This window comes from Squalius cephalus (genome assembly GCF_949319135.1).
Source record: "Squalius cephalus genome assembly, chromosome: 13".
NCBI lineage: Eukaryota > Metazoa > Chordata > Actinopteri > Cypriniformes > Leuciscidae > Squalius > Squalius cephalus.
The window spans coordinates 13,508,274-13,536,269 of NC_137134.1; the positions used below are offsets into that span (position 1 = coordinate 13,508,274).

The 27,996-nt window shown below is 39.3% G+C and overlaps 1 protein-coding gene across 22 annotated transcripts; it reads right to left on the reverse strand.

Annotated features, from left to right (window-relative positions):
* On the reverse strand, positions 1 to 27,967 carry abi3bpb (ABI family, member 3 (NESH) binding protein b). 22 transcript variants are annotated; one of them, XM_079891545.1, is made up of 22 exons: positions 27,623 to 27,856; positions 21,931 to 22,110; positions 19,715 to 19,783; positions 19,399 to 19,531; positions 17,412 to 17,593; positions 17,267 to 17,319; positions 16,362 to 16,398; positions 15,560 to 15,631; positions 15,289 to 15,363; positions 13,331 to 13,531; positions 11,803 to 11,973; positions 11,153 to 11,218; positions 7,611 to 7,679; positions 7,295 to 7,408; positions 7,031 to 7,120; positions 6,694 to 6,903; positions 5,710 to 5,815; positions 5,024 to 5,103; positions 3,404 to 3,433; positions 2,642 to 2,800; positions 2,427 to 2,549; positions 1 to 1,359 (listed from the first exon to the last, which is right to left on the reverse strand). In XM_079891545.1, the coding sequence occupies exons 1-22, from the start codon at positions 27,711 to 27,713 to the stop codon at positions 1,244 to 1,246; spliced, it is 2,427 nt and encodes an 808-aa protein (XP_079747671.1). In that variant the 5' UTR covers positions 27,714 to 27,856; the 3' UTR covers positions 1 to 1,243. The 22 variants fall into 22 exon arrangements, with proteins under 22 accessions (XP_079747671.1, XP_079747660.1, XP_079747677.1 ...); XM_079891534.1 differs by having other exon boundaries at positions 7,295 to 7,411; XM_079891551.1 differs by lacking the exon at positions 15,289 to 15,363.
* Between the last annotated feature and the right edge of the window lie 29 nt (positions 27,968 to 27,996).

The following is a 27,996-nucleotide window of genomic DNA, read 5'->3' on the forward strand; positions in this document are numbered from 1 at the left end:
TTAAAAAAGAAACAAAACTTCTGTTTTTTATTATTGTAAAATACATACAGAAGAGAACAAACCCAGAACAACAACAACAAACAACAGTTTCATCTTACAAACATATTCCATGAAAATACGGATAAGCCAGAGAAACTCTGCCAAGGGATTGGCAGGGACATAACTGTACAAAATATGGGACCCAGACAAGCTCTCCTTGAAGTATTAAGATCTTCAAGACTCCTTGAATGTATTCAGTGGGTTAACGCTAAAAAAAGCGAGAATTATTTTTAAAAACTTGTGTCGTGTTTCACAAGCTTGAGGGGAAAGGATCTTTAATTCTCTCATAGGTTTCCTGAAAAAATACTCTCTCCATATACATATAAATACATTTGTGCTGTGCAAATTGCAAGAGTAAGGTCATCCTTACGATCTAGAACCATTAAATATACCAGGACATACATTGGAAGACAACAGCCATGGTACAAAACATCTGAGTGAATGAGAATTTGCATGTTTTGTGTGTGTAGATGTGTGTGTGCATGTAAAGAAAATGATTATGTTCATCCCAACCCATTGTAAACATAGACGTGTTGTCGTCTTGAGTCCATTCTTTCTATTCTAGTGTGGGTAAAGCTGACTTGTTGAGCCAGTACAATGTGTTTGTAAAAGCAACATAGCGAAGAGTCCCAGCTATACATATAATCTGACATAACAGAGACCTAAACTAATACAGCTGCCTCTGGTGGTAGACAAAAGCCCAGGCTGTCTTTAAAGCACTTAATAAAAGCCTGGCCCATTCTCACTGGAAGAAAGCCAATGAAGAAACCACAAACTTTGATAAATAATATTACACAAAATATCAAAATAGTTTCAGGGAGCCAGCTTCCCAATATTTAAACAAGTATTTTTTACCTTTCTTTTTTTGTTCATCACTTCAATGTATCCGGTGTTTTTCTAATAATGAACTCTTTTTTTTTTAACCTTTGTTCTAGTTACTGTACGATAAATAAAAAGATGAGGCATTGTTTTGCTATTACATGTTACAAATGCCCTCAAAAGTATTCCCTGACTCTTTGATCCTGTACACTATTATACATGGTACGAACTTTTGGTGATGTAGGCTGAGGAGTGACCGAACTCACCATCATTGGTGGGGGGGAAACAGTAAAAAAAAAAAAAACTGTCATGTGACATTAGCAGGCACCGACCCCAACCAATGAGAGTTGCTCTTCAGGGTTCCGTCGGGACACTTGCTCCGGTCCTACCATTTCCCTGGAATCGGCGTACCGCACTCGTACCATGCAACGTAGGTGATGTGGGAGTTTCCACCTATCTGGCCAAAGTGGACTGGCTCTTGTCTCATTGCTCTGTAGAAACCTGAAAATCATCAAGACAAGCATTGGCCAAGTAATTGGTTGCATCCAAACGTGCATACTTCCTTACTATTTAGTAGGCGAAAAACAGTATGTAACAAATTGATTATGTCCGAATTCACAGTACTCCTAAAAGAGTAGGCAAAAAGTATCCGGATGACCAACTTCTACCAGCGAGATTCGGAAGTGTGCATATAATGCACATGAGGCCACGGAGAGGTTTATGAGTGGAAGTGAAGCGACACAACTAACGCTAGTAGGTCACTTGATAAAGGTAGCATGGCAAAAGTCATGTGTCCGGATTAAATTCATACTACACACATTCATACTATATAGAACATACTTTTTTAGTGGTCGTGAAGTAATTACTTATTCAAAAGAAGTACATACTCAAAAGAGTATGCGATTTTAGACACAGCCATAGTTAACTTACCAGGCTGAAACTTAACAGGCAATGTTTGAAACCGGTAAGATGTTCTTTAACGCCATGTCGGAATTACCGTAATTACAATTATTACAACTTATGAATTCTGCCTTTTCTGAGAGCTCCCACTTGACCACTGCAGGTTAATTTTGCCGTTTGATAGTGTTAGTGTCAAAGAAATGTATAATTCCGAGTCTGAGGATGTGAAAAGATTAGAACGTCAACAGGTCATTGCCTCATAATTATGTTTATTACGACATGGTGTCAAAAGTCTGCATGGGGACTGAAGATTTCAAGCTAAGGTATGAGTTTCATAAAAGTGGTTTATATGACTTGTATATCAATATCTATACTGTATATATCTATTACTGTAAATTAAGTTTTCAGAAGTCATACAATAGATTTGTGTGAATAGCCAAAATTAATTCATTTTCACTGATGATCTTCCCCTCTAGAGCTGTTAACTGCTGCGAATGGATCATTGATTCAGTGAGTTCAGATGCGGCTCAATACAATTTCACAATTAATCATTCAGAAGAGTTTTGTGAACTGGATCAACTGGTTTTAAAAGAAAGCTTCATTCTGGGTTTGGAACTTCAAAAAGGTAACAGTAACATTATATCAGTGGTTTCTTGCAGATATAATACCTTCCCTGGTTGGTAGCTGGTCTGCAGGAAGCTGAGTTCCTGTTCTGCCATCCAGGAATGAGTCCACAAACTGGCAGTGGTCTTCACCGTGACCTGTCTGGTCTCCAATATTGTAGAATTTACCTAAAGGAACCGAGAAGAAAAGAGCTACCAATGCATAATCTATTCCAGCATAAAATGAACCCAATGTATGGATCAGTTTTCAGAAGACTGACCGTTGAGGGAGTTGCTCAGGTAGATCTTGTACCGAAGGGAGTTGCAGAGTTGGATGCCAACAAATTTGCGGTACCACGTCCTCTTCACATACTGCTTCCCGTTGCACTCGGAGTAGGAGTCGGTTTTGAAGGGGAACTGGGTCCAAATGGCATCTTTACCTGAAAAGCATGCCGAGAAACCCCAAGATGTTATTTTACGAACTGACAAGGCCAGATATTATGTTCTGGCACAGATCGAGCAAAACAATGTTTCTTTCAGTGGTCTTTTGAAAAGATTACTGGAGTACAGACCCCGTTTTTGTTTATACACGTGTTAGAAAAGGCTTGCTGGACACTAAGAGCCGAGGGGCTGCTCCATTAGTCTGTGTTTCCATTGGCTCCTGTCATAACCTTGTCTTACTATTGGCTGACTTTGCTCTCTATATCCATTGTTCATTACAATCAATTTCGTGTGGAATAGACAATACACAGGAAGAAATCAAGGGAGATTCTTGCAATTCACTAAGTGCAAGAAGGCAACCAAGGCCCTTATTTGAGAATAGGGATTGAAGAGGATGGTGTTATCCATTTGCCACTCTTGAGTAAATGTTTTATCTGGCTGAGATCTTGGTATGGAAGAAGTGAACTCATAGGAAGTCTCCACAGCTCCTTTACTCGTTCGTTTTCTTTCCTCTACTAGGACTGCTCATTACATTATCCATTTATTCAACAGATAGGAATTTGTCACCTGAGAGAAATAGGGTGCAAAGCAGAAACACGTACCTGAGACGTTCTCGCTCACTCGCGGATCCGCTGCAAGAGAAAACAAGGATCAAATGAGGAGAAATTAGAAATTATGGTTTTGTTTTACAGCCACCTGGTCATAGAGACGATCAAAATGATCTGTAGCCCGCAGGAAAGTTAAAGACACAAATCGGCCAACTCTGCATTGGCTATCCATGGGTGGGCAGAGTGCCTTGAGCAAAAAAACAACAAAAAAAAGTACAATAAATTCCAACAAGCTGAAAATACTGTGCTTATTTTGAATCTCCCTTATGAAGAGAGATCAGCTGGCATGAACTAACCTGCTGGATCTGCCAAAGCTATAGGGGAGAGACTGAGCCTCAGGGGCTTTGGCGGTAAAATCTCATCATTCAGTTTTCCTCTATTTCTTTCCCGTCATCGCACATATGGACTCTCTTTCCTTCGCCCTGCTTTCCATTCTGTTGCTAGACTTTCTTTATGCAGGCCAGACGAGGTTTAAAACTAAAGCCTCCTCCCATAAAACGTGGAAGATATGGGTCTTTATTTGTTCCTTATTTATGATATGTTGTTAGTGAGCTTGTAAGACAGGGAAAGGTTGGCTGTGTGACAACACTCCATGGGTGCATCAGCAGGCAGTGATGGGGCTTAACGTTACGACAGTGCGGGGACATGCTGGAGTCATTATGTTAACTACAAGCAACTCATTACATGTACTGTATCTCTAAGAGATAAAGGAGAGGTCACAAATATTGGCTGACTTGCACAAGCCATGGAAAAGCAATTTGCAGCATTTCTCTGGGGTTATTTGCATTGTATGCCTAATGTATGACTTCAAAAACATCTTTTATTTTAATTCTGGGATTTGTTTAGAATACGACGACTCATGGTTAAACTATTGCCGAAATAAACAAACATTCAGATAGCTCTAGGACATCTATTTCACATTAAATTGTGCATATGGCAAGATAAGATAAGATCAAAATTATCTTGGGTCTGTGATGTAAGAGTGTCCACAATAAAGAAAAGGAAAAATCTTTTTTTTTTCTCCTAGTTTAAAACACATGTACCAAAAAAAAAAAAAGTTTTTTTTTTGTATTCATGGTTTTATATGGTTTTAAAACAACTTTTATACCATTTATAAGAACGTTTAAATGTAATTACCCCACAAAATGTAATGTAACCATCAAGTAAAAAACAACAACAACAAGATTTTTCCTTACACCTTGAATAATGTATAAGTAAATGTTCACATTTTAAGTTTTTAAATCTACGTTTTTAATATAAAATGTAGGAATGTCCTGAGTCGATCTCAAGGATCTGACTGACTGGGACTCAAGGTCTGAAAGACTGGCATTCGGATCGGTGGCAAAAAAATAAATAAAATAAAATAACTTGATCGGGACATCCCTAATAAAAAGTATATATATATTTTTAAAATATCATCAATGATTAATTCAGAAAAGTCATTAAGTTTTCCAGGAAGTTGCACCACATGAAGTTTTACAACCGGGAACTAAGCTTGCCTTGTCCTAAAAGGGTCAAATGAAATTAAATTTGGGGGGCAAAAGTTGTTCAAATAAGCAGTAAGTATATTTTGTTCAAATGTTTTTAATTAAGAATTAAGAGAAAACGCATTACCAGACTCTGTGTTGAAAGACACCGGTTCACTGGGTGGCCCTTCACCAAGCTCATTCTTGGGCTTCACCTTGAATTCGTAACTGTAAGGTAAGAAAAACAGAGGTGATGGGACATTACGTTTCTGCTTTGATCCACATAAAACCATTAAGTATATTCACTTCAGATCTTATGTTATGCTTCTGACAGTGTTCTGACAGTGCTTCTGAGTTTGCTTAATCCAAAATTATTAAAATGGACTTCTGTATTGGAATCCTGGTGGGTTGTTGTCAAATTCTGAGTAAAATGAGGTTCTTATTTCCCGTCTTTTGAGCCCTGACACTTGATATATTTATTCTGCAGAGACTGAGGACTCAAATCCTATGCCCCCCTTCTAATGGATCCTCCATGTGTGATGTAGAGACATAACCAAGGCCCACGTGCCTTGAGAAGCAGTCCATAGGAAGCCCTGGTTTATATTGTGTCACCAGATCTTGAGCCTATATTCAGCCTCATTAAAAAGCTAGCAAGCGTGACGGCTCCCCTACAGCCAGACCACAGCGCACACATTCAACACCTTGTCCAGACCTCAGGATGCGTGCAAGTCTTAACAACCCTGGTATTTGACACCCACATCAACTAAAATACATCTATCAAATTCAGCAGAGTGCCTTAAATAGAGAGGTTGGCGTTCTGCATTGAGACTGTACCTGCTCTCTGGTTTGAGGTTCTCCACCGCCGTATGAGTCTGGTTGGTGGTCAGAATAGAAACCTGTTCACCATCAGGACCTTTAGTTGTTGAGATAACCTCATATTCTGTGAAAAGTCAAATGACAAGGAAATGGGTAAGGGACTGACTGGTCACAGTTTGGTTACACCAAAGTTGAGAGTTAGTTTCTGACAGTTCAAAGTTGACAGTGTTCAACCGATCAAAGTTGAGGGTTAGTGTTTTACCAATCAAAGCCAAAGTTTAGTGTTTGACCCATTAAAGTCAAGGGTTAGTGTTTTATAGATCAAAGTCAAGGGTTAGTGTTTGACTGATCAAAGTTGACCAATTACAGTGCAAGGTTAGAGTTTGACAGATCAATGTTGACCAAAGTAGAGGGTTTGTGTTTGACTGATCAAAGTTGACCAATCACGGTAGAAGATTAATGTTTGATCAGTCAAAGACAAGGGTTAGTGTTTGACTGATCAAATTCAAGGGTTAGTGTTTTACTCAAAGTCAGTGGTTAGTGTTTGTTTGACTAATCACAGTCAATGCTAGTGAAATGCTAGTGACACATCAAAGTTGACCAATCAAAGTAAAGGGTTTGTGTTTTACCAATCACCGTCGTCAGATAGGTTAGTGTTTGACTGATCACAGTTGTGGGTCAGTGTTTGACCAATCAAAGCCGCGGGTTCGTTTTTGACTCATAAAAATTGACAAATGAAAGTAGAGGGTTTGTGTTTGATCAGTCAGAATTATGGGTTATTGTTTGACAGATCACAGTCTTGGGTTGGTGTTTGACTGATCAAATCCAAGTATTAGTGTTTGAGTCATACCCTAACTTTTGACTTTGATCCATCAAAGACAAGGTCAAATTTCATTCTAACACCGCAACATATTACACATTCCATTCCTCGGATACAAATGGGTATAACCCAAAAGACATTAGACTTTGGGTTTCCTTTGATAATCCATCCCTCTGTCCTACCTGTTGTTTCATTATCGGTTTTCTCCCAGTCGAGAATAATGAAGGAGGGGCATCCTTCCACGGTTACAACGGTGAGGTTGGATGGGGCTGTTCTTGGAGGGTTGGTGACATTTTGTTCTCCACCCTCCTCCTCAGGGAAGTAACTCAGAGAGGTGGTGATGGAGCAGGGCTCATCTGGCTTCTTATCTGTCTTATAGACCACATGTGGAGCTGGACAACAACACATTTGTGTTTAAATTCAGACACTTGTCTTCTTTGCTTTGGCTCTGAAACTCAAATTAGCATCATTCAGAGTTCTTGGCATGCACAGCTACAGTGATTAAGAAAGTCTAGTTACCAATGTAGCGTTCTTTGCCCAGGGCATCAACTTTAGAAGCAGGAACAGAGCTGAAAACTGAAGAGTTTTCCCAGGTCTCAAATCGGGGTGCTAGGACACCAAAAATATGAACAGTGTCAATAATTTCAAACCAGTGGTTAACAGATTGTTACCACCATGGTATTTTTATACACCACGTGAAAATGTATTAAAAGAATGTCTAACCTTCAGCAGAATATTGAATAATATTATAAAAAATAAAATAAAAAAAACCTGAAGACAAACCTGTCACTGCAGGAGCAGATGTTGTCTTTGGTTTGGATGGTTTGGTTGGAGAAACTGGTGGCACCCTGATTTTCAAGATAGAGTCTTTGTCCTGATTCAGGCCTGTTATCTTGTCTGCTGTGTACATTAATGAGTGAGTGAATACATTAAATGTTTTAAACATAACATCTTCCTAAGTTGTTCAGTGTTAACTGGCAGAAAAGCCTGTAAAACATTTTTAATTCACATTTTTGTAGTCTAAGGGTCAATTTTATGACAAAATAATTTTTCGCTCCTTTTTGGTTGTACTTTTAAGTTCAGTTAACTTTTTACCCACCTAATCCTCCAGGCTTGCCCACAAGATTAGGCTTTTTTGGTAGAATAGGAAGGCGTGCAGCTGGAGAACCTGCAATGATGGAAGTGAAAGTGATGAAGTGAAGTCAGGCCAGAATCTAGTTTCCTCTCCCTTTTCCAGTAATAAATGAACAAACAAGGATGCGCTAAGTCAAAAAATTGCACCAAAAACACAGCAGTAAGAGGTCAGAAGCAGCCCTTCCATCTATTTGCCACACAACCCACTTATTATCTACCTTTTACCTCTTGGTCATATTTTTAAGATATTTTGTATTAATTTCCACTGCTACGTGGATGACACTCAGCTCTATTCGTCCTCCTAGCCTAATTCTACTCTTTGTTCTTATTCCCTCTTGAACTGTTTAGATGAGATCTAATCCCCATTCTCCTGCAGTTTTCTCAAGCTAAATACTGATAAAACTGAGGTTCTTCTTGTTGGCACTAAATCCAATCTGGCAAAATTTGACAGCTTTTCACTTACTATTTATATTTCCATAATTTCACTGTCTTCTCAGATTAAGAGTTTGGGTGTCATACTTGATAGTAGCTTGTCTTTTGAAAGACATGTTAATAATGTCACTCGGTCCACATATTTCCACTTACGGAACATCAGTCGTCTTGGTCCATTTCTTACACCCACTACCGCAGCTATTCTTGTACATGATATAGTTACTTCACGGATTGATTACTGTAACTCTCTCCTATTTGAGCTACATCTAAATCTTCTCCATGGTTGGTCCAAAACTCAGCTGCCCGCATAATTACTTGAACCTCTTCCATTGAGCACATCTCTCCTGTGATTTATCAATTACACTGGCTTCCTGTTAAATATTGTGTAGAGGAAGAGATTCAGCTTTTCACTTTTAAAGCTCTGCACAATCCTGTACACTCATATCACTCTGACTTGCTTCACATTTATACTCCCACCCGCACTCTTAGATATTCCTCATCTGTTTCCCTTGTTAACCAGCTGTGCGATTAACCACTATGGGATCCAGAGCGTTCAGCTCTGTTGCTCCTCGTCTCTGGAACTCTCTTCCACAATTTGTATGTTGACTTTTAAACCATGTCTTAAAACTCCATCTTTTTAAATGAGCTTTTCCTGATTAATTTTAATTCATGGATTATTTTAATGCTGATGTTGCTTTGATTGTATTGCTTTCTTGTATTTCATGACTGTCATTAAGTTGTAAGATGTCCTCGATTGTTTTGAAAGGCGCCTATACATAAAATGCATTACTATTATTATTATCCTGCTCATGTTCTCTTAACCTAAGATTTAATTCTCATGAAAAACAGTGGAACACATCACTACCAGCCTCAACTTGGTTTAGCTACTTTTTCAGCAAAGCAAAAGGCAATACGATTTTAATGGAAAATTTCCCTTTCTTATTATTTTTTGGGGTTGAATGAGTTTCACACCTCTTCGATTTAAGGTGATTTTTCCCCCCTCTTTCAGCTTTTAAAGATTTATATAATTTGCGTTTTTGTCTTTATTATGATAGGACAGTTACAGACAGGAAGCAAAGTGGGAGAGAGAGAGAGAGAGGGGGACAGGATCAGGAAAGATCCACGAGTCGGGACTTGAACTTGGGTCGCCCGAAGCGCAACAGCGCTGTCGGCGCACTGCCCACGAGTCTATCGGCGTCAACTGCTTTCAGCTTTTAAGACATTGACATCTTAATAAAAAGGAAAGGGAAATAAATCCAATATGCCAATTTGAAAATGGAAAGGACAAGAAATCTTCTAATATGAAAAAAAAAGTGATTTTCAAATCCTTGATCTATGGAAACTAAAGTATCAAACTGACTATGATTGTTTACTTTTGAGAACCTGCAATTTGGATGCTTTGCTAAATGGGAGCAACAGATTGTTCAAACTCAAAGTTAATTGGAAATGAGAAAAAATTGCTTGTTTTCTTTCTCATTGTATGGATGAAGTCTAACCATTGGCACTTCATCCATCTTTCAAGCCTTCAGTTCTCAGTGCCATCTTGGAGTACAGCCAAAAAGCAAACAGACTAGAGCATGTGGACCCATCCCAGGAAAACTGATTCGATTTACATCCAAGGAACCCGTTGTGAAACCCTCAGTTCATCACAGGGCAATCAAACACAGCTCAGATCACTAAACCCGATGGTACGAGTTAAAAATTGCAAAGCTGGGTGGTGAAAAAGCCAAGCTTTACAGAAAATAAAACTAAAGACCAACAGATGTCATACTTTTACAGAGGGAAAGCAATTTCCAAAGAGGTAGCTGAGGTTTTCGGTGGTGATGCCCAATGTTTTGGGTGATCTAAAACTCTTGTGGTATCATTACATTGGTTAGAAAATTTCAGGCAATCACTGTCAAGCAAATCTGCCATAAGACCCCTCTTTAATGAGAGCCACCACTGATCTCCACAGATCTCTGGCTTTTGATCAGAAGATAGAGAATCCATGCCAACAAACTGTGCTAATTTAAATGATCCGTTTTGCTGTATTCCACTGTCTTTGCACAAGCTATAAGATGTGACAATCACTTTGCAGACCTGGGATTGTTTTGTTTGTCATCAAATGATCAAATAATAGGGAAGAGTATGAACAGGCAAATATTCAAACATTTAGTGTAGTCGTACGTACTTTTTGGAAATGTAAATATCGCAGTGGTGGAGTCATACTGCATAGTCTTGGAAAGTACGGCGTATTGCAAAAGTCTGCTGCGTCTTCCAAAACCAAGTCTAGTCAGAACCGATACGCCGTGTGAATTGAGTTCACCGCATATTTTGTGTCTGTTATTGTGCTATTACCTGATTTGTATGAAGTCAGCTAGTTCACTTCATAGCGCTAAAGCAATTCTTAGTAAGGTGCCCTTGAATTTTGGCATTTGTGTTGACAATAACAGTAATGTGAATTAATAGGTTGTGGATAAATACAAAAATGTTGTCATCTTTCAGTCTTTTTTGTTTTTGCTACACAGATAAACAATATGGCATATTGAAAAAGACCTCATACCACATGGAAGCTCGTGACTACAATAAAGCATGCAAGTAGTCATGCACACAATGAACTTTAACCAGAAGCAGCTACAGTCCTCTGCAGAAGGGAGTTTCAAACATTATTGCTGAAATGCACAAATAAAAGAGCCACAGAATGTTACAAGACAGTTTAGGACATTGCGGTGGGTTTCTGTGTCCTCCAAAAGACATGTTTTTCTCTTGAAAATAAATGTCCTACAGCACCATGATGGTTTAGAAATGAAAGAAACCAATCTGGGGAAAAGCTTTGACAATTACACCACAAAGCTCGCGGCAGCATGGGATCTGCAGAAGCTTGCAAAACGACAACAAACGTTGAAGACAACAGGCAGATTTGCGAGCAAATGGGTTGACTGGTGAATGAGTGGATGGATGAATGAACAGACACGAGTTTACAGGAGATTATGGATGGGAAGGACACCAACATGGGCATATAGGCTGCGTCACAAACAATATTTCTGCAGGTTAATGATGGCTAACACACAAACAGGACGAGTTGGCTCTGTTTACCCATTCTTGGTCTGGACCAGATGACTGGTTTGGGGAGAGAAAGTCCCTTATGGTGCTCACCGTTAACTGTTGGAGGGGAAAAGAGTGGATGTTATGGAGAAAAGGAAGAATAAGGTAGCATCATGTTGTTTTTGCTGAGATGCACTGCAGCTGAAGAAAACTGGGGTTTACATAGAGAGATATAGGCGGCCGCTCAACTGCCTGAGGGGAAGAGAGGCTTTTCAAGATCAGATTAGTGCAAATGCTGGCGGTCTGCTTGCCCATCGGGCTAAATCACACATACTTTGCTGACAGTAAAACTGTCAGGTGTGACAGAGTATGATAGCTGGTTTGCACACACACACACACACACCACATGTTTCAAAGGAAAAAACTGGGCTCTTGAAGAGAAAATGCCCCAAGAGAACTGCAACCAAATGGCATTGTGCTGACAGGGAAGAATGCAGAGCAAAAGAAAAGAAAATCATTTTCTTAAGTAATATTATTTTTTTCTTAACTGTTTTTTTTTTTTGTTGTTGGTTTTTTTGTTTCTTAAGTTAGGTAAAAAATAAATAAATAAATAAAACAGAAAAGCAGAAGAGAAAACACAAAAAAAAAGAGTAGAGAAATAAAAAGACTAGCATAAGAGGGGTAAGAGTAATGTCTTTTACCCCCATATATTCTGGACGAGTCGCTGGTCCTGGGGGAAGAATGTCTCATGTCATTAGGGGGAGAGAAAGGGTTTCTGCTCCGTGATGTGTGGTTCTTGGTGGTCCCTGTTAGGACTGAATCGATGGGTTTGGATGGAAGAGAAGAGATGGAGTCTCTCCGGATGCTCTTGCCTAGATAAAAAACAACAGCAGCTTTTGTTATGCCTTGTCGGCTTTAGGAAGTGAAGTGCATGCTGGGGCAGATACTTTACAATTATGTAAGGGCTGCTATGTGTTAAAAAGTTTTTCTATCTGTGGGCTGATGAGAGATGTCAAAGTTAGCTAGTTGTCTTTCAACATACCATCAAGGAATTTAAGTGTTGATTCTGATCTTCAAATGCTAAATTAAACTGTATAGTACATTCTTTCACTAAAAGGAAAATGACATTCATGAATCATGACACCAAAACAAGTGATCTGCCTTGCTAGCCTAGCATCCTAACTGAAATTACCTTCTGATTTGGAACACTTTCCATCGGTAGCAACTTTGCACATCATACAAATACCGTTTCACACGCAAAGTACAATAGAGACCCAACATAAAATTGATTTCAATAGTCTCATGCTAACATGTTGCTAAGCTAACAGTGCAACATTTCCATAAACATAAAAATATAGAGTAATATAACTACATTTAAGTTTTTAATTGATACTTTTCAGTACTTAAATAATAATACCTAATTATACCATTCCTACTATCACTTGATTTGCATAGTTATATGTTTTCCACATAGGATGTATGCTAGCATGTAGCATACATTTTGGAACGCTTACAATGTGTAAAAAATGCTGTCTTTGTTGGAAGCTTACTACATTGTTTAAGGTAAAACTGGATGATGTGTGAATTTATCAATAATAATTTCATTGTTCTGACTACAGTAAGGCTAAATCTGATGTGTTGGTGGTTGCATTAAAGTGCAGCAGTGCATTCCTGTGAAGACAAAACATGGTGTAGGGGAGGATACAGGAAAGCTGTGACTTCAGACAATAACACAGACATGATATACACCGATGGGACAGTTGTGATAGCTTGCCTGACAGAGCAAATAAATGAGAGGATTATATGAACTGATGTAACCGGTTCTTGCTGTTTTTACTGGCCGTCTCGCTCACACAGACTAGAGACAGCTCTTCCTGTAATCCATTGAGCCGGAGTGTGAAATAATGTCTGTTTGTGGCTGAAGTTACCGAATGACTGCGTTTGATTGAAACGTGGTTTGAACATCCATTAATTTCCTGTGTATCACTTTTCTCCAAAAGCACCCGAAAAAAAAAAATAGGAGAATGAATTGAATAAAGCTTTGAAGTCTGATATTCTGGTGTTTAGACTAAGTTTGCAGTGGTAGAACGTGTAGCCAAAGGTTGAACGGCAAACGGCAAAATACCAAGTATCTGTGTGGTGAATAGTGAATCACTAACGCAATATGTTATTTTCTCATTACCTGTCAACCGTCAACTTAAAAAAATAAGAAGGAAACATAGGAATTACCAGAGGAACTATGTGGCATCTGAGTGGCACTAGGTGCCCTGGTTTGAGGGCGTCCGTGTAGGGGTGTCCGGGTACTGCTGGGTAAGGAATTGGGGGTAGGGGTGACTGAAGGACGGGAGGGTTTAGTGGGTAGGTGTTGGGGAAGGACAGGAGGGATCTCCACCAGCTGAGAGGAGTCATTTCTAACATGGCTGTTTGAATCTGTTTAGGAGAAAGGAGCAGATGAGCCCTCCATGCTGGAAAAACCAAGTCATTCCAGCTCAAGATGGTCTAGTTGGTCAACCAGTTGAAGATGGATCCTGATTAACCAGCTCACCAGTTTAACCAGTGTTCTAGCAGCTTAATCCAGGGTAACCTACGAGGCCCCACCAGGTGGTAGGACGACTAATAATCCATCTAGACCAGCCTGTACCAGCTGTTTGGACCACCTTGAACTGGTTTTATCTGGATTTTCCAGTAGGACTGACTGTTGAGACCATGATTAGAGGAGTATTACAGGGTGGACTGTAATGATGTTGTTAAGACTGTTTGGAAGTTGTTTGCATTGCATCGATATTAAGCTTGTTTGTAAGAGTTTCTCAGTTCCATTCCATCGAGCTGAGATGGTACGGACGCTTAAGTGTCTGTTATCGATGTTGAGCACTTGTCTTGACAGATTTGCCTAGGGGGTTGAGAATTAACTTGTTGACTTTGGTCTCATAATCAGTTTGGCACACAGAGATGTAATGTTATCTTATCCAGAGTTCAGAGACAGAGGAAGACAGGAAAGGAAGTGGGACTCCCAGATTTCTGCCTTTCCCTGCTAGAACTAATAACATGGGACTGATTCTTTCTCTGCATGCAGTGACTTCATGCAGACTGAACGAAGGCCAGCAGACCAAAATGCAAAAAACTCTGAAAATGAATGAAAGGGTTGAGGAAATCAGATAAAGATGATGGAAGATGAAAAAACAGATGAGGTTCAGAAAAAAGAGGATGAAGAGTGAACCAATGAAAAAAGCTGATAGTAAAAACAAACATGATACCAGTCTTTGTACAGTATCGTAATAGTGTACTGATTAAATTTGGTACATGAGTGCTGACTGACACGCTGGATTTTACTGACTACTAAAATTTTGATATCATAATACTATGACCTTACTCTGCCAATACAATGGGGTAAAGTGATGATTACATGATGATACCATGGTACACAATTGTGGTTACCATGTTCAATACATATAATTAAAAAATTAACATATAAATTACATATTTTTATTTAGTGGAATAAGATTTAATAGAGCCATCATTTGATGTTAAATTTACCACTATATATACAATTATTTTATTAATTAATAATTGTGGGGTAGTTTGAGGTATTTATCACTTATTGGGTTCCGTTTGGAAACATTAACATTATGGGAAACATTATTAACATTATGGGAAATATTCAGTGACACAGAGGAACAAAGAGAAAACAATGGCAGAAATAAAGACATAAGAGTGCCATTTATGGCCACAGTAATGAAACAGATGGAGGACTGAGGAAACCAAACATTTTAACAGTTATGATGTGATTGACAGGTGATGAAATGATAGGGGACTGAATGGGCAGAGATGAGTGTGACAGAGAGAGAGCTGATTGGTGGACACAGAATCTGACTGGTGCTGATGGGTGGAGCGTGAGCAGGCCTACAGAGACCGCGCCAATGCGTGACCATGCGTGACCGCAGAGGGGTTTCGCTGCACAGCACCCTGGGAAAACTTACACTCACACCTCCTCCTCACTGTGGAGGCGACTGGTCAGGAATCCTCATCACGGCAGGATTGGGACTTTCTAACTCAACGTTCTTACAAGGCATGCCAGCATGCAGCCAATCATAACAGCGGATGTCTTTAATCCCCGCCCACACCCAGCAAAGCGATTACCAACTGACTGCTCATAAGCAAAACTTCAAAATAAAATTTCTCTCGGTTACCCAATGGGAGCTGAGGCCATTTTGGCTCATTGGCTCTTGGAGCAGCCACAGTTCCTTGCTGACCCATTGGTGGAGCTGTGGGAAATAATGCAATGTTTCGTAAATGGAAAAAAAAAAAAAAATAAGAGAGAAAAAGTGAGCAGGCATCCCCAACAAGGCTCTTGAGAGGGAGAGAGTATTAAATGTCTTTACTGTGAGCATGACTTCGATTGACTGCAATAAAACCCTGTATGAAAGAAGAGTGCAAACAGAAAGAGTGAGGGAAAATTACCAAAAGATGTCTTGGGACCTCCATTAACGCCTGTGTTTTTGGGCGATCCTGGCTGGCTTATGTTGGGTATACCTAGAAAGAAGATTGTGAAGGAGGAAACCAACACAAAACACTTTCAAACAGATAGGAGAAAAAGAACAGTACTGAAAGTAGTTTGACCCATTTTACACATGGACTGAAACAATCTGTCACGATTTACTCTTACTTACTTGCAAGATATCATCCAGCATACATTGACCAGGATTTGTCAAGGTATAAAAAGGGCTATCAAGATTTAAAATGACAAAAAGCACCTTTAAAAACACCCAGAAGTTCAGCTTAATAATTAGAGACAGTTATAAGTTACAATTAAGCCTTCTGGTAGATTGCTTCCCAAGGAGTAAACATTGTCACTTTGCTATCAAAACATTGCTTTGTTTGTTTGAGGATTCCGACCAGCCCAGCATGGCAACACTGCCTCAACCAATGGTGTGAGTTTGGGGCGGAGCTATCTGTTTGTTCGACTAATGGCAGACTGTTGCCATCAGAACCACAGAAATTACACAGTTCACCTAAATTTCAGTTTGTTCCCCACACCAGGCCACCTGAATACTAAAAGTGCCCCCAAACTACTTTTCTTGATATTTGATGAAGGTGCTTTGTTTTCAAAGTTTGAAAGCCCATCATTATATGTTTTTTTTAAGGAAGAAGGAAAGCCATACGAGTTTGAAATGACATTAGGGTGAGTAAATGATGACAGAATTCTCTTGTTTTCTTTACTACACAAGTGGCAATTCTTAAAAGTAGTAGTTGATGGTCTTACCATGTCGAGGTGGGAACAGACTGCTGTGAGGTCCAGCCTGTAAAAAGAGGGTTACACACATTTTTTTTCTACCCTCTTTAAAAATGAAGTGTAGAGTGAAAGAACACAGAACAGCGTTCTGTCTTCATTTCATGTAAAAGAACTCTGCAATCAGGGTCTCTCCACCGTGTCTAAAGTGTTCCTGAAATGCCCTGACAGGCATGTATTATTTCTTGCCTCCGCTGAGAAGATTGAGTACCTTACACACATACAACAACTGGATTCTTGACTTAAGAGATTGAGAATATGTGAGAAAGAGTTTGCTCGCAGGCACAGATCTTTATGTCCATGACAGTTCATAAATAGACCAGAAAGCACAACAAACTAAGAAAGGCAATCTTGCCAAAGCATGGTGGGAGACCAGATAACCATCTTAAGCAAGCTTAGACCCGCAAACCAGACTTGTTTAAACTGCTTTTTTTCAGCAGGGATGGAAGAGAAAAGGTCAAAAAGTAAGATAATAGAGTGCTAGCATTATATTATTTGCTTATTTTTAAATATGTACATTTTCTGAGGTGGTACCAGGGCATTGTAATGTGGTTATGGTGGTGTTTTGGGTGGTTATCAGGGCATTGCTAGTGGCTTCACCTGTTGGTTACTCATTACTTAAATCAAAAGTTTCCACCCCTAAAATCTCTATGATATTCTGGTTTGATTTTTTTGTGACCGCTGTGTTGTTGCACCAATGCCCCATAAAAAATAAAAAGATCTTTTTGTCTCAGAATGTGAACATGGTTTGAATTAAATAACGGAGACATCACACAAACTCTTAAAGTTGTGCATGGCATGTGGTTTTGCCTGTTAAAGTCATTAGGTTGACAGTCATTTACACTATATAAAAGTTGTTATGAAACAACACTACATACCAAAGTCTTGACAAGGGGTCTGTTCGGCTTGTAGGTTATCTGGAAGTTTTTGTCTGAAAACAAAACAGTGGCAATGCAAGTTAGACTTGATCATCTTTCAGCTTCTCAGACAAAACCTTGAATGGATGTTTAGGGTATCTGTTACCTCCCATGTTGGTGTTGTGGATCACTGGCTTGCTCCACATTCCACTACGGTCGTCTTTGTTGGATCGGACGCCAAATTCATAGGGTGTGTTGGGCTTGAGGTTGTCGATTACGGTATCAGAGGTGGGGCAGGTTTGGTAGATCCACTTCCTGTTTCTTTCTCTATAGCGGATGGTGTAATGCCTGGTTCAAAGACACGTTGGTTATCTAAAAGGCTCAAGAGTCATTTGTACACCGTTTTGGCTAGTCATAATAAATCATCAAATTATGTAGTAGGGCTGTCAATAGATTATTTTAATCGCACACTTATCGTGAAATTAAGCATACACCATTTATCTTGTTCAACACATTAATTTTGTCATCATTTGCCAGCAAAGTAAACCATCAGAATCAAGGCGATTCTCACAAAACTGTATTTTCTGCAAGCTTTTTTCAAGGTAAATTTAGATGTCTTTCCAAAAGGACACTTGGAGATTCCAAAAGGACACCAAATAACCAATATAATGAGTCCATATAATTCATAAATGTATGCACAGCAAAGCACCCATGAAAAACATTACAGTAAAAAAAAAAAAAAAAAAACTTTTTAGAATTCACAGTACGTGTACAATGCATCAGCAAAGAGCTTGTTTACATTTTAGACAAGTCAAGTTGTGATACCAAACAGGTTTGCGAATCAATATGACGGACTCACACATGTGACTCCTGTACGTCACCGTAATCGTTTTTACCTTGATTGCAATCCTCATCTATCAAAACTTTAGCGATTAAGACAATGGTTTGCTTTATCCAGCCGAGAAACGTAGTTTGCGTATCATCTGGCCACACAGCAGTGGGATGTTTGGGCATTCCTTTCTGTCTGTATTTCACACAGCGCAATGCATGAGGGCTCGCGCTTCTCAGAAACAGAGTTTTAAAGCGAAACACACTGGAATTAATAATTCCTTGAAAATGCAACATGAGTCTATTCTCTCTGCCATCTCTGATGTAATAAGCATGGTTTTCTTTATCAGCGCTGTTTTGGTCTGATTGTTTGAAGGATTCACTTAATCATTGGACTGAAAGAGTTTAGCAGTTTAAAAGTGATCTGATCGCAAACAGAGAAGTGAAATCAGGTCAAAGGGTTTGAATAGAAATTTTCACCAACCATGTGTTTGCGCCATTGTAGATGCAGTGTGATAAACTCCCGGCTTCTAAGATCGTCTTACTACGTGACGTAAATTACTTTAATGATGCAATTTCACGTGCTTCAGTCATTTATTTGCGGTAAATAATTTTAACACGTTAAGGATTTGAAATGAATCGCATGAGTTAACGTATTAATGTTGACACCCCTAATACTTAGTAAACTGGTTTTCTGTCACCATATTAGTTGTCAGACATTAAACAAAGGAGCTGATGTTAGGTTTAAGAGCACTGGTACACGTCTTTAGCTCCCAACTGTTTTGGTCCAGGTCAACATTTCCAATGGCCTTTCCAAAAGTCTCCCCTTAACAGAGGGGGGAAAAAAGCGCACATATTTCTCTATATGAAAACCAGAGCGATTTAGGGAGGCTGAGAGCATGTCAGTGCGTCCCAACAGTGCCTGTATCCTTAAAAAGCATTTAAACATGTAGACACACACTACACCTGCAGTGGCAGGGATCCATATCCCACACTTTTTTTTTTCCCTCTGCATAGAAAAACATCACACTCATTGAATGGCTCTCTCGGTTGCAACATAAATCTAGTATCCTGTCAGTGCAATGAGAGCATTGCATAAAAACCTGCACTGCACTGCAACGCTTCTGAGGACGGGACCCCTACTGTAAATACTGGAGACAGGGTGTCATGATATTTCATTATCTTTTTTCCCCATGTTTTTCAGGTTAAATGGCCCCTAAATATGAAGTGGAGTAAATTAAGTCTTCCTCAGGGATTTAGGACACTCAAATGGAACATGTTGGTGGAGGAAAAAGTAAAATCCAGATGTTGTGTGTGTAACTCACCCGTCCTCCAAGCAGTCGTTCATGATGTTTCCCTCGTAGGGTGTCTTTAAGTAGGTTCCCCAGGATAGTAGCACAGATGTCGGCGTGACAGAATCGATCACCAGGTGAAGAGGTTTGTCCAGGTTCACCTTACCTGTTACAAACCAGTAATCAAATTTAGCAGTGGAATTTGTTTTCTAGCTAATGCTAAAGTGAAGGTTTTCAAACATTCCCACTGGTTCTATAGCACATCTGTTGCATATTTTCCACTAAACATATCCTGCCATGGACTGTTTCGGTTTTTCGATTGCCAATACTTTTTTAAAATGCATGCTACCTGTGCAATGCTTCTTCACATCATTGGTTGGGATGGGCTGAACAGCCACCAGATACTTGGGTTCAGCATCTGTGAAAGCAAGCATCTCAAGTTATTTAGGAGTTCAAAGAAAACCATAAAAAGGGCAATTTCATGGTGCAATGCAAGTTCCTTTCATGAACTTCCGGACAACATAAACGAAATAAGCAAGAAAAGAAATGTATAGGAGTCAACAAAAGGAGGACCCCTGTGTGTCAAGGTGAAGTCTCATAAAATTTGATAAATGTACCTTTTTTATGACATGACAAAGTTGATTTGGTTGTAAAAAAAAATACATTTTACTTAAAAAAAAAAATATATATATATATATTGGAAAACTTTTTTGGATTCAGATATTGTTTGTTACACCAGATGACCACACAACTCATTAAATTTAATATTGTTTAAAATGGTATAATATTTAGTTCTAAGAACTTTATGTATATAAAGAAAAGATTCATCCTTTTCTTTATCTTGTACACTGTTATTTGTCACTGACACAATTCCAAAAGATTCTGGTGGATATTTATTTAGTAAAATGTCTCGAGTTGATTAATGTGAAGCTTTTCACACAGTTTATAGCTCTGTGATGACAATGGTTTGCTAAACATCCGTGTTTCCAATGTAACCGAATTAAACAGCGCATTTGCCAAAATTTGATTTGTTGGGGTGATAACTGTTAGAAAGGCATAAATAACAAACTTATGAATATGTACACAGGAAAACTCATTTAGACAAAAAATAAAGAAAGAAGAAGAAGTCCATTAGGGTGATACAAAATGTGCCAGTTCCAAAGTCCACAACAATCTGGACATTTATGAGTGCATGTGCATGTGGCATGTCAGGTTGGGAAGAGGCCAATAACTGCTTTCGCCTTTCGGCCATCTGTTGTGCACGTGTATCATATTGAAATCTCAGCACACACTGTAAATTCAAGAGCAATGATCCCTCTGTCTGTGGCCAATCTTGAATAATGATGTGACTGTGTGTTCCTATGCTGAATTGCATAGGTAAAAAAGCCAAAAACTCAGAGGCCCTTCCTTTTGGAACAAACAATTCTTTGTTTGCAAGCTTCTGGATAAGCATTGATGTATCATTTTGTTCTGCTTGCGTCAGTGCTTTTCATTGTGGAGAACTTCAAAGGCTTTGACTTGGAGGTTGACTCTTGAGATCGTGTCCACTACAATTTTAAATCACATGTTGTTTGTCATCGCCCAGAATTGGATTTTCAAGGATATTAAAATTCTGTCCGACACTGATGAGCAGATAATTATTTTCATGTTAGGGCCGATAACTATGGAAGCTTATTTCTACCATGGAATATTATGGATAATTGTGACTTATCTTACAATTCTGACTTTTTTTCTCACAATTGCGAGATAATAAACTCGCAATTACGAGTTATAAAGTCAGAATTGTGGGATATAATCTCGCAATTGAGAGAAATTTGATAGCAATTCTGACTTTTTCTCTCACAATTTTGACTTTCTTCTTGCAATTGCAAGTTTATATCCTGCAATTCTGACTTCTTATCTCAGAATTGTGAGATATAAACTCGCAATTGCGAGTTATAAAGTCCAATTCTGAGGAAAAAAAAATATTATTAGGGCTTGGGCCCTGTATCAAAGATGCAATATCAAAAAACTGTCCAATGACCAATATGTTATCAATAAATCCACAAGCAACTGAACTCTACCTGCAGAAGCAAAATGAAGCATCTGGCATGAACCCATTTAGTAAAAACTTACATTAGCTTTAGGGTCCCTCTGACCTGGCCCTAACCTATACAAAATGAACTCTGGGATTGTAGCTCCTGGGAGAATGATGATGAATGGACCACAGGTCCATTCATAAAATAATTGTGGTTAGTCTTACTGGGAGTAATATGTGACCTTTTTACCTTGTCAAACGTGATCTGTTGCTTTTGTGTGTTGACAAATGTTGTGGTTACCAAAGCTTTAACAAATAGCATTCATTTTGGGTTTAATTACAGTTTATGCTTTGAAATAATGGAAGAGTTGGCGCAAACATAGGTGTGCAAATCAAGACGGTGGTTTTGTTGGGTTAAGGAATCAACAATTTGTGGTTACTCCTCCATTCCCATGCTAACCCACAAAACAACATTAGTGATTGTTTTGTGGGCTTCCTTCAGGCTCTTGAGCGAAATAACAGCTGAGTGTGGTTATACTCTAACTCACCAATCTCGGTCTCATAGGGTTCCCCGTTTTCTGGAAGTTGGATGAACTGTTTGGAGAACATGCTGGAACCATAGCCTAAGATGTAGCCCTCAAGTTTGATGTCAGGGTTGGGACGAACAAACTTCAAAACTATGGTATCCCCAGTGGCGTTGATCCGAACCTTCATATTCTGTCTTCTTACTGTGCGGAGGAAAAAGTAGTGTTTGTAATATTTTTAATTGGCTTCAGAAACAGTGCTGCAACTCTTCAAACACTCTGTGTTTCTTTGTTTGACATTCAATGGCAGGAAAAAGGAATTGCACAAAAATAGTGACTTTCAGAACACGGCAATGAATAAATGATTAATTACTGAAAGAGTAAAGAGTAAGACATTATGTTTCCCATGTGTTGGATGGGGTTTGTGAATTTATGGGGTTTACTGATTTATGTGGCCAAAGGGGGAGTGCACTTTTGAGGAGTGCAAAAGTGTGTGCCATGAAAATATTCGTTGAGGTAAATCAAGGACAATTGCTTTCACAGTTGAGCTCCTCATCGCTTCACTCAAAGCACAGTAGCATATGGACCTCCAATATTCCGCAGCATTATATTTACCAGAATTATGAGGCTTTGAACAGTTTCAGAATATGACACTGACACACATTTAAAGTGATTTGATCATTATCTTTTCATACCTGCGCCAAGCAATTCCTTATAAATTTCCTCCTTTTATACCAGCGTCATCTTTCACTGCCATTTCATTGGATAATTTGCAGCATGGAAAATGTTTCGAGTCAGTTTCAGGCCCATTCTAAATCCAATAAGCCACCAGGCTGGGTTGAGATTTTTCCGCTTCCACCTTTTTCCCATCAATCAGAACTGTTTAACGATTACGCTGAGTTAAAGAGGCCACGAAACGTCCTCCTTAAACTGATTTAAGCTGGTTGGTCTCGGCCTTTGGAAAGTGATGTGTGTATTTAACTTTATAAGTAATTGCAAGCTTGGCAGGTCAAGCTCATCGCCCCAATCTGTCAGTCACAGTGAAGCACCAAACTTGACTGGAGATCTCATTAATCAGGCTCATTAAAGGGACAGTTCACCCAAAAATGAAAATTCTGTCATTATTTACTCACCCTCATGTCACTCCAAAATCATTTGATGTCTGTAGAGTAAAATATTTAAAGTTCTGAAAAATCTTCACAGCGACATTTCATAGTGACCACCAAAAAAGCACCATAAAAGAGGTTCATATAATAGTGAACAGCATTACACCAAGTTTCCTTAAATCATATGACAGCTTTGTGTGAGAAAGTTGAGTCATTATTCATGGATTATCTTCCTCTTTAGTAAGCTGTTAAGAACTGCTGTAATTAGATCATTGATTCAATGAGTTGAAAGCAATAACTGGATCAGTGAAAGAATATTTACTTTGAGCCTATTCTTTTGAATGATCTAGTTTATCCATTCACGAATTAATCATGCAGTCCGGCTTGTGAAATGGATAAACAGAACATTGAAAAGAACAGACTAAATTAAAATAATATGAATTCATTGTTCCTCTGAGTTCAACTCATTGATTCAGTTACAATCGTTCTAGAGTTAACTGCTCACCGGAGGGGAATATTTTCAGTAAATAATGACTTAAATTTGGGGTTTCCTCACATAAAGCTATTGTATGACTTCAGAAGACTTGGAATATAGAACATGAATCTGATGGACCACTTTTATGATACATTTTTTTTAAATAATATTTGGATGTAAGTCACTATGAACTGATTTTGTTTGGAAATAAGCTGCATGAAGATTTGTTTTTATTGCAAGCTTTTTGTGTTTCCAAACTGTCTAAGAAGACACCTTTCAGATCCCACAAACAGAAAGGCGAAACATCTACAACATGATTCAGTAACTCGTCTTCTTAATCTTTAAAAATCAGTTAAACAAACAGAAGAGAGGAAGTGTGTGTGGTCAGGGAAGCTGCTGAATTTGTACAAGGGAAAAATACACACTTCTGAATCACTGGGATCATTGTAAAATAAACTCCTCAGTGGAGAGAACTTTAAGATGAACTCTACTTTAGGTGTTACATTACAAAAATGTACCGTATAACTTTGATAAACTATAATTAAAAGGCAGGCACAGTCTTGTTTCTTTATCAGATGTCTTTTTCAGTTGCTAAATCGTCTCAGTGTAGCTTTAGACTGGGGCCAAGGCTCTGAGTCACGGACCAGGCTGGACACTTGCGGTTGAGTGTTGTTGGTTTATCTGTTCACACCAGCTTGTCACCACAGAGGTTTTAAAAGCCGTAGCTGAGAGATATTTTCCGTTCCCAAAATGTAATAGCTTTACATCTGACAAGAATCGTAAAATGTTGCTTTGCAGTTACAAGAGTTTTACCATACCAGTGGAGAAGGGCTGGACAATGGTTTAACCTCTACGGTCAAGGGAAAACACAATCACATTTTTCAGGGGAACCATGCTGGTCAAATCATGAATCATTTTGAAAGCCTCAGAATCTGAAACACATTCTTATTACAAAATGAACAAGCCAAAACATTTCAACTTTGAAAGAAAAAAATGGATTCAATTACTTGACTAATAATACGTTTTTAGCCAAGTCATGTTGTGCACTTCACTTTGCGAAGTAAACAAAATTATCATTGAGTAATTGGTATTTTTTGCACCAAAGTTCAATTGAAAATTTGGTTTCCAGTCACTTGGATTGATTCTTTCATATGTTTTTCAATACAAAGATTTGATGTTGTACCTTAAAAAGCCAGAAACGCAGAGGGTGGGCGAATAGCTCAGATATGGAGGGGAAGCAGAGGGGGAAGGTATATCTCATTTGACACCACTGACAAGCGTAATCATGCATGCTCTTTCCTGGCTCTGATGTTGAATGATTTCCAGGTTCAGACTGATCAGTCAAAGACCAGCCCCAAGCTGTGTTCTGTCAGATACGGTTCGTTTTTGGCTTTATGCATGAATACGGTCCAGTTTTTATTGGACGTCTGGCACTTGTTCCACTTAAAACATAATTTACAAACACACTGATTTCTAGAAGGGTCAGTTTGATTCACAGCATTCCTCCTGGACTGAAGCCATGCTACACAAGGCAGTTGCCAAGTCTGCATTCAAAATCAGTCCAATTTATCAAATCACTCTCAAACGATTTCAGTTGTTTTTCCCCCTTCATGTTCAAGGCTTTAAATAAGCAAATTCAAGAAAACTAAAACTGATCTTTGGCTTTACAATGAACAACCACCAAAGGGTTAGTTCACCGCAAAAAAAAGATGAAAATTCTATCACTATTTACTCACCCTCATGTCCACCAAATCAAATCTGTATGACTTTCTTTTTTTTGTTTGTCTATACATTGAACATCAGTTGGGTCCAAAGTTGTTTTGTCATTGAATTGGCAAAAACTGTTGAAACATTCTTAATTTGCAGACGAAAAAGGCATGCAATGGAACGACATGAGAGTAAGCAAATTCATTTTTGGGTGAGCTATTTCTTTAAGTCAGCACTTTTCATGGAAAATTCTGAAATCTGGTCCTTCTGCAGAACTGCAGGCTCTTTTGTACCCCATTAAAGGACAAACATGACCCAAATATCCAAGGAGATTATTTAAAAATGCCACTAAACTTCAGAAGAAGCAAATCACCTGAGGGCGCGGAGGGAACGTAAATCTAATGTTTTCCCGTACATCAGCAAATCATTCGTCTTTCAGGCACATTTACAACAGTCCTGATCTCTGCACTCAACAGCTGTTCCCATCTCCCCTTCACCCCCCAAATCCTTTCATCCACTCTGTCTTGTTCTGACTTTTCAGAGGTATTCATCTAGACACATTTTGATATTAACAACCAGTATTAGTAGCATACAGACAACCCTTGATTGCTATCACCACTCCTAAACACATGCTCATTTCAAAATTCAATGTTTGTTTCCCCAATAACATTGGGCTGCAGTTCCCAGAGTGCATTGTGAACCTCTATGGCTTGCTTTTACAGTACAGCTGCCTGCACATGTGTTGTTAAGCTGTCTTTGCCCCACGGCAACTCGAAGTACAGTAACAAGTAGAAGCTATGTCTAAGTCGAGCGAACATGCAGACAGCTCAGACTGCTGTTTCCTTTTAAGGCGTCAATTATCAATTCATCATTCATGCTGAAAAAACTTAAACCAGATTAAGATGGTTTGCTGGTTTTAACAGGTTTAAGATGGTTAAGATGGCAAATTTGGTCCTAGAGAGCCGCTGTCCTGCAGAGTTTAGCTCCAACCCTAATTCAAACATACTTGAACAAGATAATCAATGTCTTTGGGATTACTAAGGCTATAGGCAGGTGAGGGATTTTTTCAGGGTTGGAGCCTAAATCTGTAGGATAGCGGCTCTCTAGGACTGAACTTGCCTACCCCTGGTCTAGCTGGTCTCCCAGTCTGGCCAAGCTTGTCCAACCTGTTCTAGCTGGTCTCCTAGTCTGGTCAAGCTTGTCCAACCTGGTTTAGCTGGTCCCCCGACTTGACCAAGCTGGTGTACAGCTGTTTCACAGAAGTGGTCTCCAAGCAAAACGAGCTGAAAAGTGGCCAAAACCACTCTAAAACCAGCAAACCACACCAGTTGAATCAGATAAGCGTGTTTCTTTTCAGCAAGAATGAGATATTTTCAATATGTCTTCACTCTTGTTGAACTCATCCCCACCCGGTAATTTAAACTGTCTTTTTGTCCAGTCAACATCCATAAGGAAACGAAGTTGGCCAACGAAGTATAAACACAGAACGCTGCTGGGCTGATTGACTAGCTGTGATGAATGACGCTCAGTACAAGAGAAAGGGCATTGAGCCAGCGCAGACATTCTTCCCCTCCGGAGATGGAGGTGGTTTTTAATAGCTGATGAACGAGTGCTGATAGTGAACCGAGAGCTTGTATTACTAATGCCATAGCTAATCTGAGCCCACAGGGATGCTGGGGGCATGAGATCTTGCACAGAAACACGCCACATATGCACGGACAACTCTAGCACAAAGAAGGATGGTGTTGGAAGATATTTAGACACATACACAAATGCACTTTGAACAGGATGCCAAGGTGCAATGTATTCATTCTGCATTTACACATGCACTATAACACACACAATCAATCACCTTCATGGAATATATACATACACACATACATGCACAAAATAAACTGTGATTTTGGCCAGAAAGACAGAAGATCTACGTGCCTGGCTGGTTTCTCAAGTTGGACTCTGGACAATGGCAGACAGATTGCACGTGTCTAATTTTCCAGCACCTTTCAGGCTCCAGTTATCCTTTTTTTTCTCTCGCTTTTGCAGAGTTTGGCTTCGCCCCATCTATAATCATGCAAGACTGACTGCTGCATATAATTCCCATAATACACACTCAGTTCTGCTCATGCATGCCCAAATGCACCTGCAAGTGCAAGATTTAATGCATGTTCTTAAAAATTAATGAAAATTAAAATTGATGACCAGTCCAAGGCACCTTGTAATGCAACAGGTTAATGATAATGAAATTTGTCCTATAGTTAAAGCTTAACACCTGCAACTCCAATAAAACATCTTTAACTATTGCTATCCTAATTATACGAGAACTACTGCAGAAATGCATGGCATTCTCAAACACAAACAGGTGCATCACAAAAATTAAACACGAGTGCCCCTGTTCTGCGAGCATGCGGCACCGTGGTGCTGAACTTGCCTCTGACTCTTTGCGCGGAGCTGCATGTGAGGAGGAGAATTCCTGCGAGCGTCAGAAGGAAGCCCAAGTGAAGGACAGTGCTGCCTGCCATGGTGCTCTGCTCCAATAGAGAAGGGATGCTGCCTGATTTCTCTAAGACAGTTGCTGCTGGTTCTTCTGCTTGAGTTGGTGTCAGGTCAGGACTTCTTGAGCTCACTGAGTGCCTCTGCTGAGTGATAGACAGTGCGAGGAGTCCTCTAGGATGTATAGTGACCAGGGAGGGAGGAGATTGCTGATGTGTGCCTCAATCACACCCACCTTCACACACACACACATGTGTGGGGGCATGGCTTTCATTTACTGGGCTTGCTCGACCACACACTCTCACTTTTTCT